At 52.7% G+C, this 13,292-nt stretch overlaps 1 protein-coding gene across 3 annotated transcripts in view; it reads left to right on the plus strand.

Annotated features, from left to right (window-relative positions):
- Nucleotides 1-9,949, plus strand: part of DCLRE1B (DNA cross-link repair 1B) — a 15,343-nt gene extending 5,394 nt beyond the window's left edge. The window contains exons 2-7 of one of the 3 annotated variants that reach the window (XM_034770625.1): nucleotides 487-708; nucleotides 1,264-1,326; nucleotides 1,852-2,002; nucleotides 2,410-6,674; nucleotides 7,450-7,543; nucleotides 9,926-9,949. In XM_034770625.1, coding sequence (XP_034626516.1) covers nucleotides 520-708; nucleotides 1,264-1,326; nucleotides 1,852-2,002; nucleotides 2,410-3,578 — 1,572 coding nt within the window. In that variant the 5' untranslated portion in view covers nucleotides 487-519 and the 3' untranslated portion in view covers nucleotides 3,579-6,674; nucleotides 7,450-7,543; nucleotides 9,926-9,949. Of the gene's footprint in view, nucleotides 1-486; nucleotides 709-1,263; nucleotides 1,430-1,819; nucleotides 2,003-2,409; nucleotides 6,675-7,449; nucleotides 7,544-9,925 lie in introns of those variants that run through there. The other 2 variants (XM_034770628.1, XM_034770627.1) reach the window with 2 other exon arrangements.
- The last annotated feature ends 3,343 nt before the right edge of the window (nucleotides 9,950-13,292 follow it).

Here is a 13,292-nt window from a genome sequence, read left to right on the forward strand (position 1 = left end):
TCCGCCCCTCCCCCCGCACTGCCAGTGCCCTTCGCTCCCCTTCCGCCCCTCCCCCCGCCCTGCCAGTGCCCTTCGCTCCCCTTCCGCCCCTCCCCCCGCACTGCCAGTGCCCTTCGCTCCCCTTCCGCCCCTCCCCCCGCACTGCCAGTGCCCTTCGCTCCCCTTCCGCCCCTCCCCCCGCACTGCCATCTCCTCAGCACTGCCAGTGCTGCTTGCTCCCCTTCTGCCCCTCCCCCCGCACTGCCAGTGCCCTTCACTCCCCTTCCGCCCCTCCCCTCGCACTGCCAGTGCCCTTCACTCCCATTCCGCCCCCCACCTGTGATCTGCCCCTCCCCCTGCACTGCCAGTGCTGCTTGCTCCCCTTCCGCCCCCCAGCCCTGCCAGTGCCCCTCACTGCCGACCCACAGCTCCCCAGTAAACTCTGCTGATGCCCCAGAACCCCGACCTTGGGGGCTTTAATGGTGGAAACGTGACTCTGTTTTGCAGTGCGGTGTCGTTCGGTGGCCAGGCGCCCGGGCCATGAATGGAGCTCTCATCCCGGGCACGCCCATTGCCGTGGATTTTTGGAGCCTCAGGAAAGCCAGCCATGCTCGCGTGTTCTTTCTCTCCCACATGCACTCTGACCACACAGTGGGGTTATCCAACACCTGGCACCGGCCCATCTACTGCTCCCCCCTCACGGGGCGAATCCTGCACCACAGGCTGAAGGTAGGAGCCAGCCCACGGGGGCAGACAGCGGCTCGGGGGGCCAAACCCAGGGCCATGGTTTGCATGTCACTTGGATAAAGCCGAGCGTTGGAAGGGTGAGAACGCAGTTACTGTGTTTGCTACCCAGGAGTCTGTGATGAGGAAGGGGCGTCTTGGGACCAAACTTTTAGCGTGGGGGGTTAAGAATCCCTGTTTTTCATAATGAACAAAGAGCAAGTCAGACTGAGAGCGATCCGGCCGCAGAGCTCTGCCGTGCAGCTTGCTGAGGAGATGAGAATGGAGCCCGTCCCTCGGGAGACGCTCTGGTCGGGTTGCGGTACCCGACTCCTGGAGCAGAGCATTCTCTCCCCTGGGGCCAGCTAAGGGGGCCTCCTGCCCAGGCAAAGGCAGTGCAGGGAAGTGTCTGGGTGAATAGCGAAGTACAGCCCAGGGAATGGGGTTGGGCCCCAGGGCAGCTGGCCGGCTAAGGGAATGGGGAAGGAGGCCTCATCCCTGTGTTAGGAGGGAGCGGATCTGAGGCCGACTCCAACTGACCAGCCCTGTGCTTCCTTCCAGGTGGTGGAGCGCTGGATCCGGCCCCTGGAAGTGGGCCAGAGCCACCTGGTGGCCCTTGATGAGGTTGGTAAAACGACCATGACGGTGACCCTGATAGATGCCAACCACTGCCCCGGCTCAGTCATGTTCCTCTTTGAGGGCCCCTTTGGTGTCATCCTCTACACAGGTACGAGCCCCCATCCCGGGGCCCGGAGACCCCCTTTGCCTTCCTGCCCAGCTCTGGGCATGTTTTGTTCTAGGGTCCCTGCCAGAGCTCTGTGCTTCTACCACAGGTCACCCCTGACCTTTCCCGCACATGCCGGGCCCTGCCTCCTGTCTTAGGGTTTAGGGGCTCGGAAGGGGAGTCCCGCCAGCACCGCCCCTTGAGGAGAAACAGGTCACTCACCAGGCCAGGAATCAAACCTGAATCATTCAGGTGGCAACCCGGGGCTAGAGCCAGCAGGCGGTGAGGCCTTGGCAGGCAGAGGCTCTAAGCCAGATCTCTGCCGTAGTAGCGCGTGGACCACCAGGCTGGGCTCCCACAGTTCTATGTGTTTGGTGTTTTGTCTTGTGCCAGGTGACTTTCGTTACACTCCCACCATGCTGCAGGAACCGGTGCTAAGGAACCAGAAACGAATTGATGTTCTCTACTTGGACAACACAAACTGCGACCCCCTGGGCGACCTGCCCTCCCGCCAGCAGGCCACCCAACAGATCAAAGAGCTGATCAAGGCCCACCCAGATCACGAGGTCAAGATTGGTGAGTAGGCATCACGGCATGTGGGTGGGGCTGGTTCCAGAGCCAGGGACTGACAGTCTTTCTGGGGCACTCAGTGCCTGATGGGAGGGAATCGCATTAGGAGGGGACATGCGGTGGGAGAGGTACAGCAGCTCGCTGTGCCTGGGTTGTGCATTTTGACTGGCTCAGAGGACAGATGTAGCTAATTTTCATTCCTTTTATGTGTGCTGCGTGGGGCAGGTGATGGTTTTCCTTCCCCCTCCAGCATAGATTGGCAGGACAGGGCCTGTCTCTTCCTGGGTGCTGGGTCCAGTAACCTATAGGCCCCATGCCGCTCGCCCGCATCCTGGTAATGGCCCCTTTTTGCTGCCTTTGCAAAATGCTGTTTAGGTGTGAGTTCCTGAGCCCCCTTGTTTGCTCCTTCCCAGGGGTCTACAGCCTGGGCAAAGAGTCGCTCTTGGTGGACTTGGCCTTAGCGTTTCAGACCTGGATTGTGGTGAGTCCCAAGAGACTGGAGCAGATGAAAGTGCTGGGCCTGGTGGACGTCTTCACTGCTGAGGAGGGGGCTGGCTGGATCCACGGTGTGGACATCTCTGAAATCTGCTGGGAAGCCATGATCAACTGGAACCAGCAGCGCCCCACCATTGCCATTCTCCCCACCAGCCGTCCAGTGAAGATCCCCCACCCCAGTGTTCACCTCGTGCCCTATTCAGACCACTCCTCCTTTTCGGAGCTGCTAGAGTTTGTACAGTGGCTGAAGCCCTGCTCCATAGTTCCAATTGTCAAGAGAAACGTGTGCCTGCCGTACTTGGAGAAATACCTGAGCTCCAACAACAAGGCGTCACCTGAGCCCGGAATTCCAGAGTCTGGGCAGAAGTTCACACAGTTGAGAGAGAGCAGGGAGCAGCAAAGAGCCACCCAGCAGCCTGTGCCTACGAAGAACTCCTTTGCATCTGCAGAGAAATGTACGGACTGGCTGGAGCATTTCGGGGGTGTGCCGATTGGCCAGCAGAGCTCCTCAGAGCAGCCTAGGGACCCCAACACCCGTTTGCAAGGTGGCTCTATGTGTTGCAGGGGAGAGAGAAAGGGAATCAAAGTGGAGTTATGCTGGCTGCATGGTGCCCAGAGGCAGCTTTTTTCAGCACAGCCCAGTACACAGACACCTGCCAGAACGCAGCCACTGCCGCCCAAGGACGCCGGTGCCCGGACGTCCCAAAGTAGCACAGAGGGCACAGCACAGTCACACACGAGTTCTTTATCCTGGCAAACAGGAAAGAGACACACCTCCCGTGCCAGCCCATGCCAGCCTCCCCGGCGGGACTGGGCCCCCTTAACGCTGGCCTCTGTGCAGAAGAAGGCCGCTTTCCCCTCACACAAACAGAGTTTAACCTGCCTGCAGACTGAGGAATTTCTTCCCCCAGGAGCAGCTGGTGACCGTGTCACCCTGGCCAGCTGGCCCCCTGTGGCCAGCAGTCATGTTGCCCGTGGGCTTGCGGAGGAATATTTGCTTGCTCCATTAAACACCCTAAAGCAATACTCTGCGGAGAGCTTTGACTGGCAGATCAAAAACTATTTCAGGAGAGAGGAGGGGCCCTAACAGCCAGCACACGTGGAGCTAGCAGCAAAAGTCCTGTTCTCCCAAGTGTTGTGTCAGTGTGTGCTGTCTGCCAGGACTGCTCTGAGCCAGCCGACAGGAGATGGCCCAGCTCGGGGCTTTACGCTGAAAGCTTCCCTTCTGTTGCCTGAGAGGAGAATGGCAGAGTTTGCAGCAGCTCCTAGAGTCTCTTTTTGTTGGTTTGTTGAACATTCTAAAATTGCAAGTTTGTTGTGTCATTACTGGCCACAGTATGAGGATAACTCCCAAGTACTATCTGTGACCCTGTCCGTGTCCTGGGGTGTCACCCTGGCACTCAAGCAAACGCAGATCCCAGGAGGACACTGTTCGCTGGACCTTATGGCAAAGGGGATTGGAATGGTTCCTGGGAGGTGAGCCGCAGGGGGCATGAGCTGCCAGGGCTGACTGTGCATTCATGTTCCCATGAGACGAGAGAAACATTCTCCTGCTTGACAGCAAAACAAGAAGGACGTTCAAGAACCCCATCCTCTCCCCCTTGTTGTTTGCATTCCTAGCTGCTGACGGGGATTGGTGTGTGCTCAGCTATCCTAGGGGCTTGGGAGCTGGTTTTAAAGAGACAGTGAAGTGAAGAGCTTTCAGGCCTCTCTGAATCGCTGTCAGGCTGTATTTAGAGACACTAACATCACAGACTTGTGGGAAGCTCTCCCAGGGGACACAGCTGCCGTCCCATCCTGATTGGGCCAGCTTGTGGTTGGGGCTGTAAATGCTCTCTTGTGTCACGAACTGGGACAGGAGGAATTCTGTGAATTTCAAGGACTTGGGTATCTGGTGCAGTTTGTTGCATTGTTTGGAGTGTCTACGTTCATTTGTGAACTGTTGTTTCTTCTCCCTCCAGCCCTTGATCCTTGTGCCCCATATCAGTGAGTCAGACCAGAGCGACAGCCCCCGGCAGTGTGCAAACTCCAGGCACCTTCGCTGGGTTAAAAGTCATGGAGTCTGTGGCTCTTTCAGCCAGTGTTAGCCCTGCAGCCGGCCGAGATGAGAACGTGCTCGCTCTCTTGCTGGGTTAAGCTAGACTCTGAAGGAAGCGATCGCCACCTTTCGGTTCTGCTGAGCTGGACGTAACCAGCTTTGCTCTCCTTGGCATGGGATTTAGGGACAGCTTAGCTCAGCTCACCTCAAGGTGACCCTCTGTGGGCATTTCCTTTACTTGTACCTGCTTGGGCAGGTGGAACCTTTGTAGTTTTCCTAGACGAGTGTTTGCCCTGCTGCTTTGTGCCTGTGCCAGCAGCGGGTGGGGTGCAGGGGAGGGGGCAGCCTTCAGGTTCTTAGGGAGCTACTCTTAGCCCAGTAGGGTTGAGGTCCCAGACAGGCTGTCCCCTGGCGAAAGGGCTTTGCTGCCACCCCCACATTGACCCTCTGTACGAGTGCAGTGAGGGCTCTCAGCGGAATGGCTGTCTGCCCAGAAAATACCCTGCCGTCGGCACTGACACACCCACTGGACACCAGGGAAAGGTGTGTCCTTCGGAGCCACTGGGAGCCCTCCCAGGGCCCCCTCTAATTTTGTTGTCTGGTTGCTCCTGGCTGTACAGAAGGAGGCTGCATCACTGGCCTTCCCACTCTGGTGCCTGAGGAGCATCTCGTGAATTGCTGTGTCTGGGTTAAGCTCTGAGAGTGTGTGGAGAAGTGTGTTATTTATACAAAACTCAAATAAACCAAGTTGAAAAAATCTGTGCTGCTGTCGTGGAGCTGGTATAATCAACCTGTCCCGTCCTGGCTTCCTGTCGTTCTTGGGGAGGCACAAAGCTGCAAGCAGCCTGAGTACTGATGGATAATCTCTGGTTGTTCAGCTAACCAAGCCCCATGATCCTCGCGGTGCCAGCTGAGCGTCAGCGTGGTGTTTCCAGGTGTGCATGCTGCAGAGCCCTGGCTACGCGGTGCCGTGTTCGGCACTCGGGGCGTGTTCTGTCAGACAGGAGCATTAAAAACCAACTAAGGTTTATGACTAGCGTTGTGTCTGCCAGGGAGCTCAGATGTCCAAGGAGGGACCTCACCAGGATGGGTCTGATCCCTCCCCTGCCAGCCGCCCATAGGGATGCGGCTCAGAGTCTGCGCTGGAATCACTGGAGACTGCGACCCACATCAGCCTGTGATGTCTGCGAGCTAGATTACAAGCACTGAACTCAGCCCACCCAGAGGCTGCCCAGCAATTTCCTTGGGGCCTTGAAGGCTGCTCCTAACCTGCACTAAATGAGGTAGATTGTAGCTCCATGCAGGGTATGGTCCCGCCATGTGGTACACACAGGCCCTTCCCATCACAACTGGCTCCCCATCTCTCTGGGCCGCAGGCCATGCTAAGATGGGAGGGGCTTGCTGTGACCAGCCCTGTGACAGAGCAGGGGAACAAACTGGCGTAATTCTCCCACGTGCCATCCCAGCGGCATCGCTCACCGCACGTCAGCCACGTTTGCATGGATTCTGCAGGCCTCCCTGCAGTGGGGTTTGGATGCGCACCTGGCTAGCGCTAGATTATGTGTGTTGGACCACAGGTGCGAGGCATGTGGTGGTGGCTGAATTCAGCTTTCATCTAAAAACCAAAACCTGCTCTCATGGTTCTGAAGAAAACCTTGAGCCCGTGACTCATGGAGGTAGTGGGGTGACGTCTGCCCGAGCCTGCAGGCAGCCTCCTTCGGACGGAGGCTCAGCAGACACAACTCTAGAGCCAGGACCAGGCAGATCAGGCCCTTCCTACTCAGGCAGGACCCCCGGGTGAGAGGGGTTCAGGTGAAGCGCTGAGTTTGGTGGGATCGGCTGCCCCTTGGTGGGGCTCACGCTCCCATTCTCCCACGGCCTTGCAGCTCCACAGGTCAGTTTTGGGTGATGGCTCCCATGCACCATCCCCTTGGGGCACCAGAATAGGAGTTTGTGTTGACTGCCTGCCTTTCAGGACAGGCTTCGCTCAGCAGTGGAACAGGTAACAATGACATGTTTCAATTGTCCGCCAGGCAGCTGCGTTCATCCTGCCCCTGGAGCCGAGCAGGGTGGGTCACATGGCAGAGCTACTGTCTCAAGCTAACCGAAGGCACAAGCAGACCTTGCTGCACTGGCTACACCCAGGTACACAACAGGGTTACAAGATTTTCTTCACAACTATGAGGGCCAGAGATTTTTTTTCTTCTAAATGAAAACCGATGGCACAACTACACTACACACTGCTGCAGGCCCAAGTCACATCAGCATAAAGCCGCTGCAGAACGTGTGCTGCTTGTCTGCATGCACGCTTGGCTCCTTGTGTCGGTGCCGCGTGTGCTCACCAGGAGGCCTTGTGTCAATACACGGTGAGTGCACCGTCGGTAGGTGTGTGTCTTTGCACCCAGTGTGCATCTGGCCACTATCCAGTGCCCTGTCTTTTGGGATTTTGACAATGCATGGTAGGGCTGAAATGAGTCATGCATGGGTGACTGGGAGCATGTAACTTTTTCCATCCCATAATGTCATCTATATCCCGGAAACACCATGGTGACGCTCAGCTGGCGCCAAGCTGTGGGTGTCACTGTCCCCCGGCATGGAGTGGTAGGGACAGGGATGCCACGTGGAATATTGGAGGAGGGGTATGTAGAGAGGGGTCCCATTTTCCAGGCTCCTGTTCTAACCGCTAGACATGTCCCTGCTTTTCTGAGTAGCTGTGTAGTTCTCTTCTGCCATTTGCTGTAAATGACCAGTGTGGTTTGAACAGTTGCAAGGATCCTGCCCTCAGGTTTACAGCCCTGGCTGTTAGTCCCCTGCAGTAATAAATAAACTAGACTGACCCTGGGTTAATGGCTCAGCCAAGTGCTATCGCTGTCTTACTCTTTAGAAAGTTAACCCACTTCTTTCCCCCACCCAAACCCAGTGACCGTCCTACAGGCTGAGTGTCTGCTCCCAGCGGCTGAACACAGTGAGAAGCTGCAGCGGAAACTCTGGGTTCTGCTACTGGAACATAAAAGGTATTTCCTGCCATTTCAGTGGACGTGATTTAAATTACATAGGAGCAGGGGAACCTAAATCCTCTCCCACAGGTCTAAAGGGCAATACAATTTTGTAGGAGAGTCTGAATAATGATAGAAGTGAGGGAGATTTCAGCCACAAGGCTGCCTGTGCGTGAGGCACATTCAAGTGCTTCCCAGAGTGCCAGACAGGTGTTTCTGCTTCTGTTGGATTCCAAGATGCCTTTTTCTGTGCGACAGCTGCCGCTCTGGGGAGGGCCTGTCACCGTGCCTCCGTGGGTCACAACTGAGAATACCAAATTCAGAGCAAGCTGCTGGGAAAAAGGGCTAACACACCCAAAACTCTTCCATGAGAGGTACCAAGCCAGCAACAAAATAAACTTCCGTCTCACTACATTGGCTAACAAGAAGTCACAAGTGCAGCCTCCTTAGGTATTCCAGTCCTGGATTCCACAACCAGACACCAGATTTAAAGATGAGTGGTTATTTGAAACTAATTTCATCAAACAAAAGGGTTCTTCTGATCCCAAAGGACCAGCCACATACCCAGGTCAATATATAACTCACATCTTCCCCAATAATCATGCTATTGCCAATCCTTTAGTCTTTAAAATCTAAAGGTTTATTTATAAAAGAAAGAAAGAAAGGTGAGAGTTAAAATTGGTTAAAGGAATCAAATACATACAACAATTGCAAAGTTCTTGGATCAGGCTTGTAGCAGTGATGGAATAAACTGCTGGCTTGTTAAGTCTCTGGTTGCTTTCAAATAGTTGGAAAGTAGGCAGTCCCTTGGTTAGAATGCTCCCATTAGTATAAATCCATAGTCCAGAGGTTTGAGCAGAAAAGAGGCAAAATGGAGGTGTTTCCAGGGCCTTTTATAGCTTCTGCCAAGTGAAGGGAAACCCATTGTTCTCACTGGAAAATTACAGGGAACAAGATGGAATTTGGAATCATATGGGCAAGTCACATGTCCATGCATGCTTCACTTAGGGCTTGTCTACACTGGCAGTGTTAAAGCACTGCCACGCTTTAATAATGTAAATGAGGAGGTTAGGTTCCAAGGAAATACAGTATAAGTTTTAAACAAACAATTTAATACTGGTTTCAGAATAGCAGCCGTGTTAGTCTGTATCCGCAAAAAGAACAGGAGTACTTGTGGCACCTTAGCGACTAACAAATTTATTTGAGCATAAGCTTTCGTGGGCTACATCCCACTTCTTTGGATGCATAGAATGGAACATATATTGAGGAGATATATATCCACATACAGAGAGCATGAACAGGTGGGAGTTGTCTTACCAACTCTGAGAGGCCAATTAAGTAAGAGAAAAAAATCTTTTGAAGTGATAATCAAGCTAGCCCAGTACAGACAGTTTGATAAGAAGTGTGAGAATACTTACATGGGGAGATAGATTCAATGTTTGTAATGGCTCAGCCATTCCCAGTCTCTATTCAAGCCTAAGTTGATTGTATCTAGTTTGCATATCAATTCCAGCTCAGCAGTCTCTCATTGGAGTCTGTTTTTGATGCTTTTCTGTTGCAAAATTGCCACCCGCAGGTCCGTCATTGAATGGCCAGACAGGATAAAGTGTTCTCCTACTGGTTTTTGAATGTTATGATTCCTGATGTCAGATTTGTGTCCATTAATTCTTTTGCGTAGAGACTGTCCGGTTTGGCCAATGTACATGGCAGAGGGGCATTGCTGGCACATGGTGGCATATATCACATTGGTAGATGTGCAGGTGAATGAGACCCTGATGGCGTGGCTGATGTGATTATGTCTTATGATGATGTCACTTGAATAGATATGTGGACAGAGTTGGCATCAGGCTTTGTTGCAAGGATAGGTTCCTGGGTCAGTGTTTTGTTCAGTGCCAGACTTTGGTTCTAAGAACAGATGTAAAATAGTGCATCCAATAAGATCTGCAGCAGCCATGGATCCTTTAAGATAAACTCGTCCCTCTCTGCCCTTCCCATCTGGGTCCTGAGCCACTTCCTGAAGAGGTTTTAAATGTGACTCAAAACTTCATCAGGCCAAAATGGGTTAGCCAGCCAGTGAGAACAGGACTAGAGGGTGTTAGGACCATGCTATGGCATGTGTTTGGTGTTGCCTATATTCAGCATGGTTGTGAGACTCCATAACCCCTGTTCACACCCTACATTCTATTGTCATAACCTTTATACAAAGATTTGTATAATCTGAAAACTTATAATTTGCTGGTCATTATTGACCTCATAAATTGTGTGTGGCAACACTGTTTGTGAAGTTATAAGATTCCACCGTATGGTGTTAACACATGTTCCAAACAGTGGTTGGCAAACAGGTCTGTCTCAAACAAAGGAACATGTACTCTGCTTAACTTGCACATACGCTGTAAACAGGCTCATCAAGAAGGAAGGGCAACAAAAGAACCTCCAACAGGTGAGGAAAAACGGCAGCCAACATCCTTCCCCGAATGAGACTCCTTGTACACACGCTCTCTCTTCATCAGTTCACTGCACCAAAAGGGACAAAGGAAACAGCCACTGACCCAAGAAGTTTGGTCAGTAAGAACTGCTGAGAGCATGCAATGAGAAAGCTTTGTTTTGAATTTAACACAGTTTAAGTTGTGTTTTAGCTTGTTTTTCTTGTAACCATTTCTGACATTTAATGCCTCGTTAATTGTACTCACTTAAAATCTCTCTCTCTGTAGTTAATAAACTTGTTTTATTGTTTGATCTGATCCAGTGGGTTTAAATCAAAGTGTCTGGGAAATGCTGTTGGGGGTAACAAGCTGGGTGCATATTTCTATTGATGAAATGATGGACTTTATATAAACTTGCATTGTCCAGGAGAGGGCTGGGCAGTACAGGACGTAGACTTCTGGGGGGAAAGTTAAGCCTGGGAGTGATTTGGGGTCACCGTGCAGTATAAGCCAGGTTGGTGAGAGCCAAGGTGTGGCTGGCTGCAGCACACAGACATGGCTGGGAGTGACTTGCAGGCTCTCTGTGAGCACTCCAGACTGGAGGCTACAGCAGCAAGGCAGTGTAAGGGCAGCCCGGGTTAGAGGGCAGGCGTGACACAGCTACTTATTAGTCTGGATGGACCCTGGGTATGTCACAGTGGTGTTAAAAGTGCCTGCACTCTGCCATAAGACACTGGAGCTGAGTCAGGGAAGGAAAACACAGAGGATGCAGCTCTGCTGGTGATACAACAGAGACACTGGTGTAGACAGAGCATTTTTACCACCACTTTTCACAGTATAGGGCTGGAAACACTTCAGCTCCAGCTACACTACCCACTTGGCTCTCATTGGTGTATCATTGCTGAATGTTGCTGTAACACAGATTCTTTTTTTTCTATTCTGGATACAAAGCTTGTGAAACCGGAAGAATCCCACTCCCCACTTCGCAGATAACACTGATTCAGGGACTTTACATAATTTCCTGTACAACTTGTCATAGGTTCACGATCAAGTTAAACTAACTTAAAGCAGAAATTCTCCCTTTGATGTCATTTCTTGAATCTGAGCCTCCACTTTCAAATCTGCATTGAGGAAGTAATGCTACACGCAGTTAAAGGCATTTCTTAGTCACCTTCATAGTTATCACTAAAGAGGAGCATTTAGAACCTCCTATAAACCATGGGCTGTCTAAGGTTCTCTGTTTGATAAGTGTTGGGTGCATCTCTGGCTGGCTCAGTCAGGCCTGGGGATTTCTCTGAGGAAGTCGCCACGGTCTTCAAAACTTGATTCTTATCTAGTTTCACTTTACAATAGACCAGGCGCCAGCCACAGCACGTACAGTCCTGCAGTGACTAGTTGGGACAAATCTTGCTGCACAGTGAGCCCACTGGTCCCTAACTAGAAAGTCCAGGCCTCTGCAGACAACTGACAAGCCGATAAGAATATTTTCATGTCGCATACAGCCTCTGCTGGTGACAGACAAGGTGCCATTTGTGACCCAGTCTGTGGTTTCCAGTCATTATTGCCAGTGAATGGGGGGCGCAAAACACTCTGCAGGAGATAAAGTGGAGTCGCTTCCTTTTCACATAGCCTCCTGGCTCCTCATGTGAGGCTGGGGCATTGTGTCCTTCACTGTAGACACGGAGGAGGTTCAGAATTGCATGGGAGCAGAGCAGGAAGCAGCAGTAAGGTGGGTTTCCATGGGTCCATCTTTCAAGGAACACTGAACTCACCTTGTTAAGGGATCAAGCCAGAGCCCATTGCGAGAAATCAATGGCGAGACTCCCGTGGACTTCGGCAGGAGTTGGCTCGGGTCCTAGATATATAATGCACCATAAAATCGTACTCTGGTACTGGCTGCACAAGTGAAGAAACGTGGACCATAGAAACAGCACCCCCATTCTGCCCCGCAGGATACAGTTCTGCCCCAAAGACAGCCTGCGGCAGTACGGCACAGTGTGATTTTGTTAGTGACAAAGAATGAAGATGCCAATTGGTATTTCCTGAATCTCAAACCCCCTTAATCAAAAGACTAGCACCTCCTCTGCCCTGCTTTGCAACAGGCTCTGCCCCAGCCTTCATTAAGGCAGAGTTAAGGTTGCCCAGTGCTGCTTTGTGCCCTTCCAGAATGTGGAGAACCGCTAGACTTAAACCTCTGTAAACTAGGCACTAGAGAGTCAAGGGACATGCAAAGCAACCTTAACCCCAGGCTCTGGCCAGAACCACTGGGAATGGTTCAAGGGGGGGGGACATACACCTCTAAACCGATATAACGCTGTCCCCGGGAGCCAAAAAATCTTACCGCATTATAGGTGAAACCGCGTTATATCGAACTTGCTTTCATCTTCCGGAGTGCGCAGCCCCGCCCTCCTGGAGCGCTGCTTTACCGCGTTATATCCAAATCCGTATTATATCGGGTTGCGTTATATCGGGGTAGAGGTGTAATAAGTAGGCCTGAGGCTCCCCTTGCCCAAGTGACAGCTTTGCACCACGTGCTACACCATGCCAGCATACCAGGTTTTCAAGCAGTTTGCAGACCCGTGGATTTTAGTGAACTTGGACAAGGGTAAGGAGCTGATTTTGGGGCAGGATGAATTCCTGGAGCCCCAGAACCAAGCGTCTCGGAATTTGCACCACAAGGGGCAAGGGCGGCAACGTGCAATGTAAAGGGTGGGGGACAGGATTTGGGGAGGGCATGGCTCTGCTCCATAGAGTACACGCACTGTCTGCTTCACAATGGATTGGCTAAAGATGCTATTTAAGACCCACCTCTTCCCTTCTTAGCAGCCTGACCCCCCTCTCTCTCACAGGCACATTGCAGGCGAGGAGCTGGGTTCAAGGGTCTTTGCCTTCCCATGAGCCCCTACACCCACCCACTCCCAGGAGCCTTCCTCAGCACTTGAGAGAGGAGAAGCTCCCTGCAGTCCCCTAGAAACAGGAGCCCCTGCCTTCCCCCCATGACCCATGTACTCCCAGGAGCCTCAGCCCCCCACTGCCCCTGCCTCCCACCCCCATCCCACTCCTCACCCCCCTGCTGCTGAGCCTTGGGCCCGGCCAGCCTGCTGCCAAGATCCCGGTGCCAAGAGGAGCAGGAACCTCAGCTGCTGCAGTTTTGGAACCTTGAGGGCCCAGCTCTTAAAGTGGGCCCCGGGTGCCATCCTGACCATGCTCCTGGCCACGTGGCCTGTGTGCCAGAGTAGGGAGATTGCTGTACGACTCCCCAGTGTGGCCGTGCACACCTGCAGCTTACAGTTGCAATGTGCCAGTGTTTAGCAAGGGATATATTGCAACCAGCAAGGCAGTAG

The sequence above is a fragment of the Trachemys scripta genome, chromosome 4 (genome assembly GCF_013100865.1).
Source record: "Trachemys scripta elegans isolate TJP31775 chromosome 4, CAS_Tse_1.0, whole genome shotgun sequence".
NCBI classification, from domain to species: Eukaryota; Metazoa; Chordata; order Testudines; family Emydidae; genus Trachemys; species Trachemys scripta.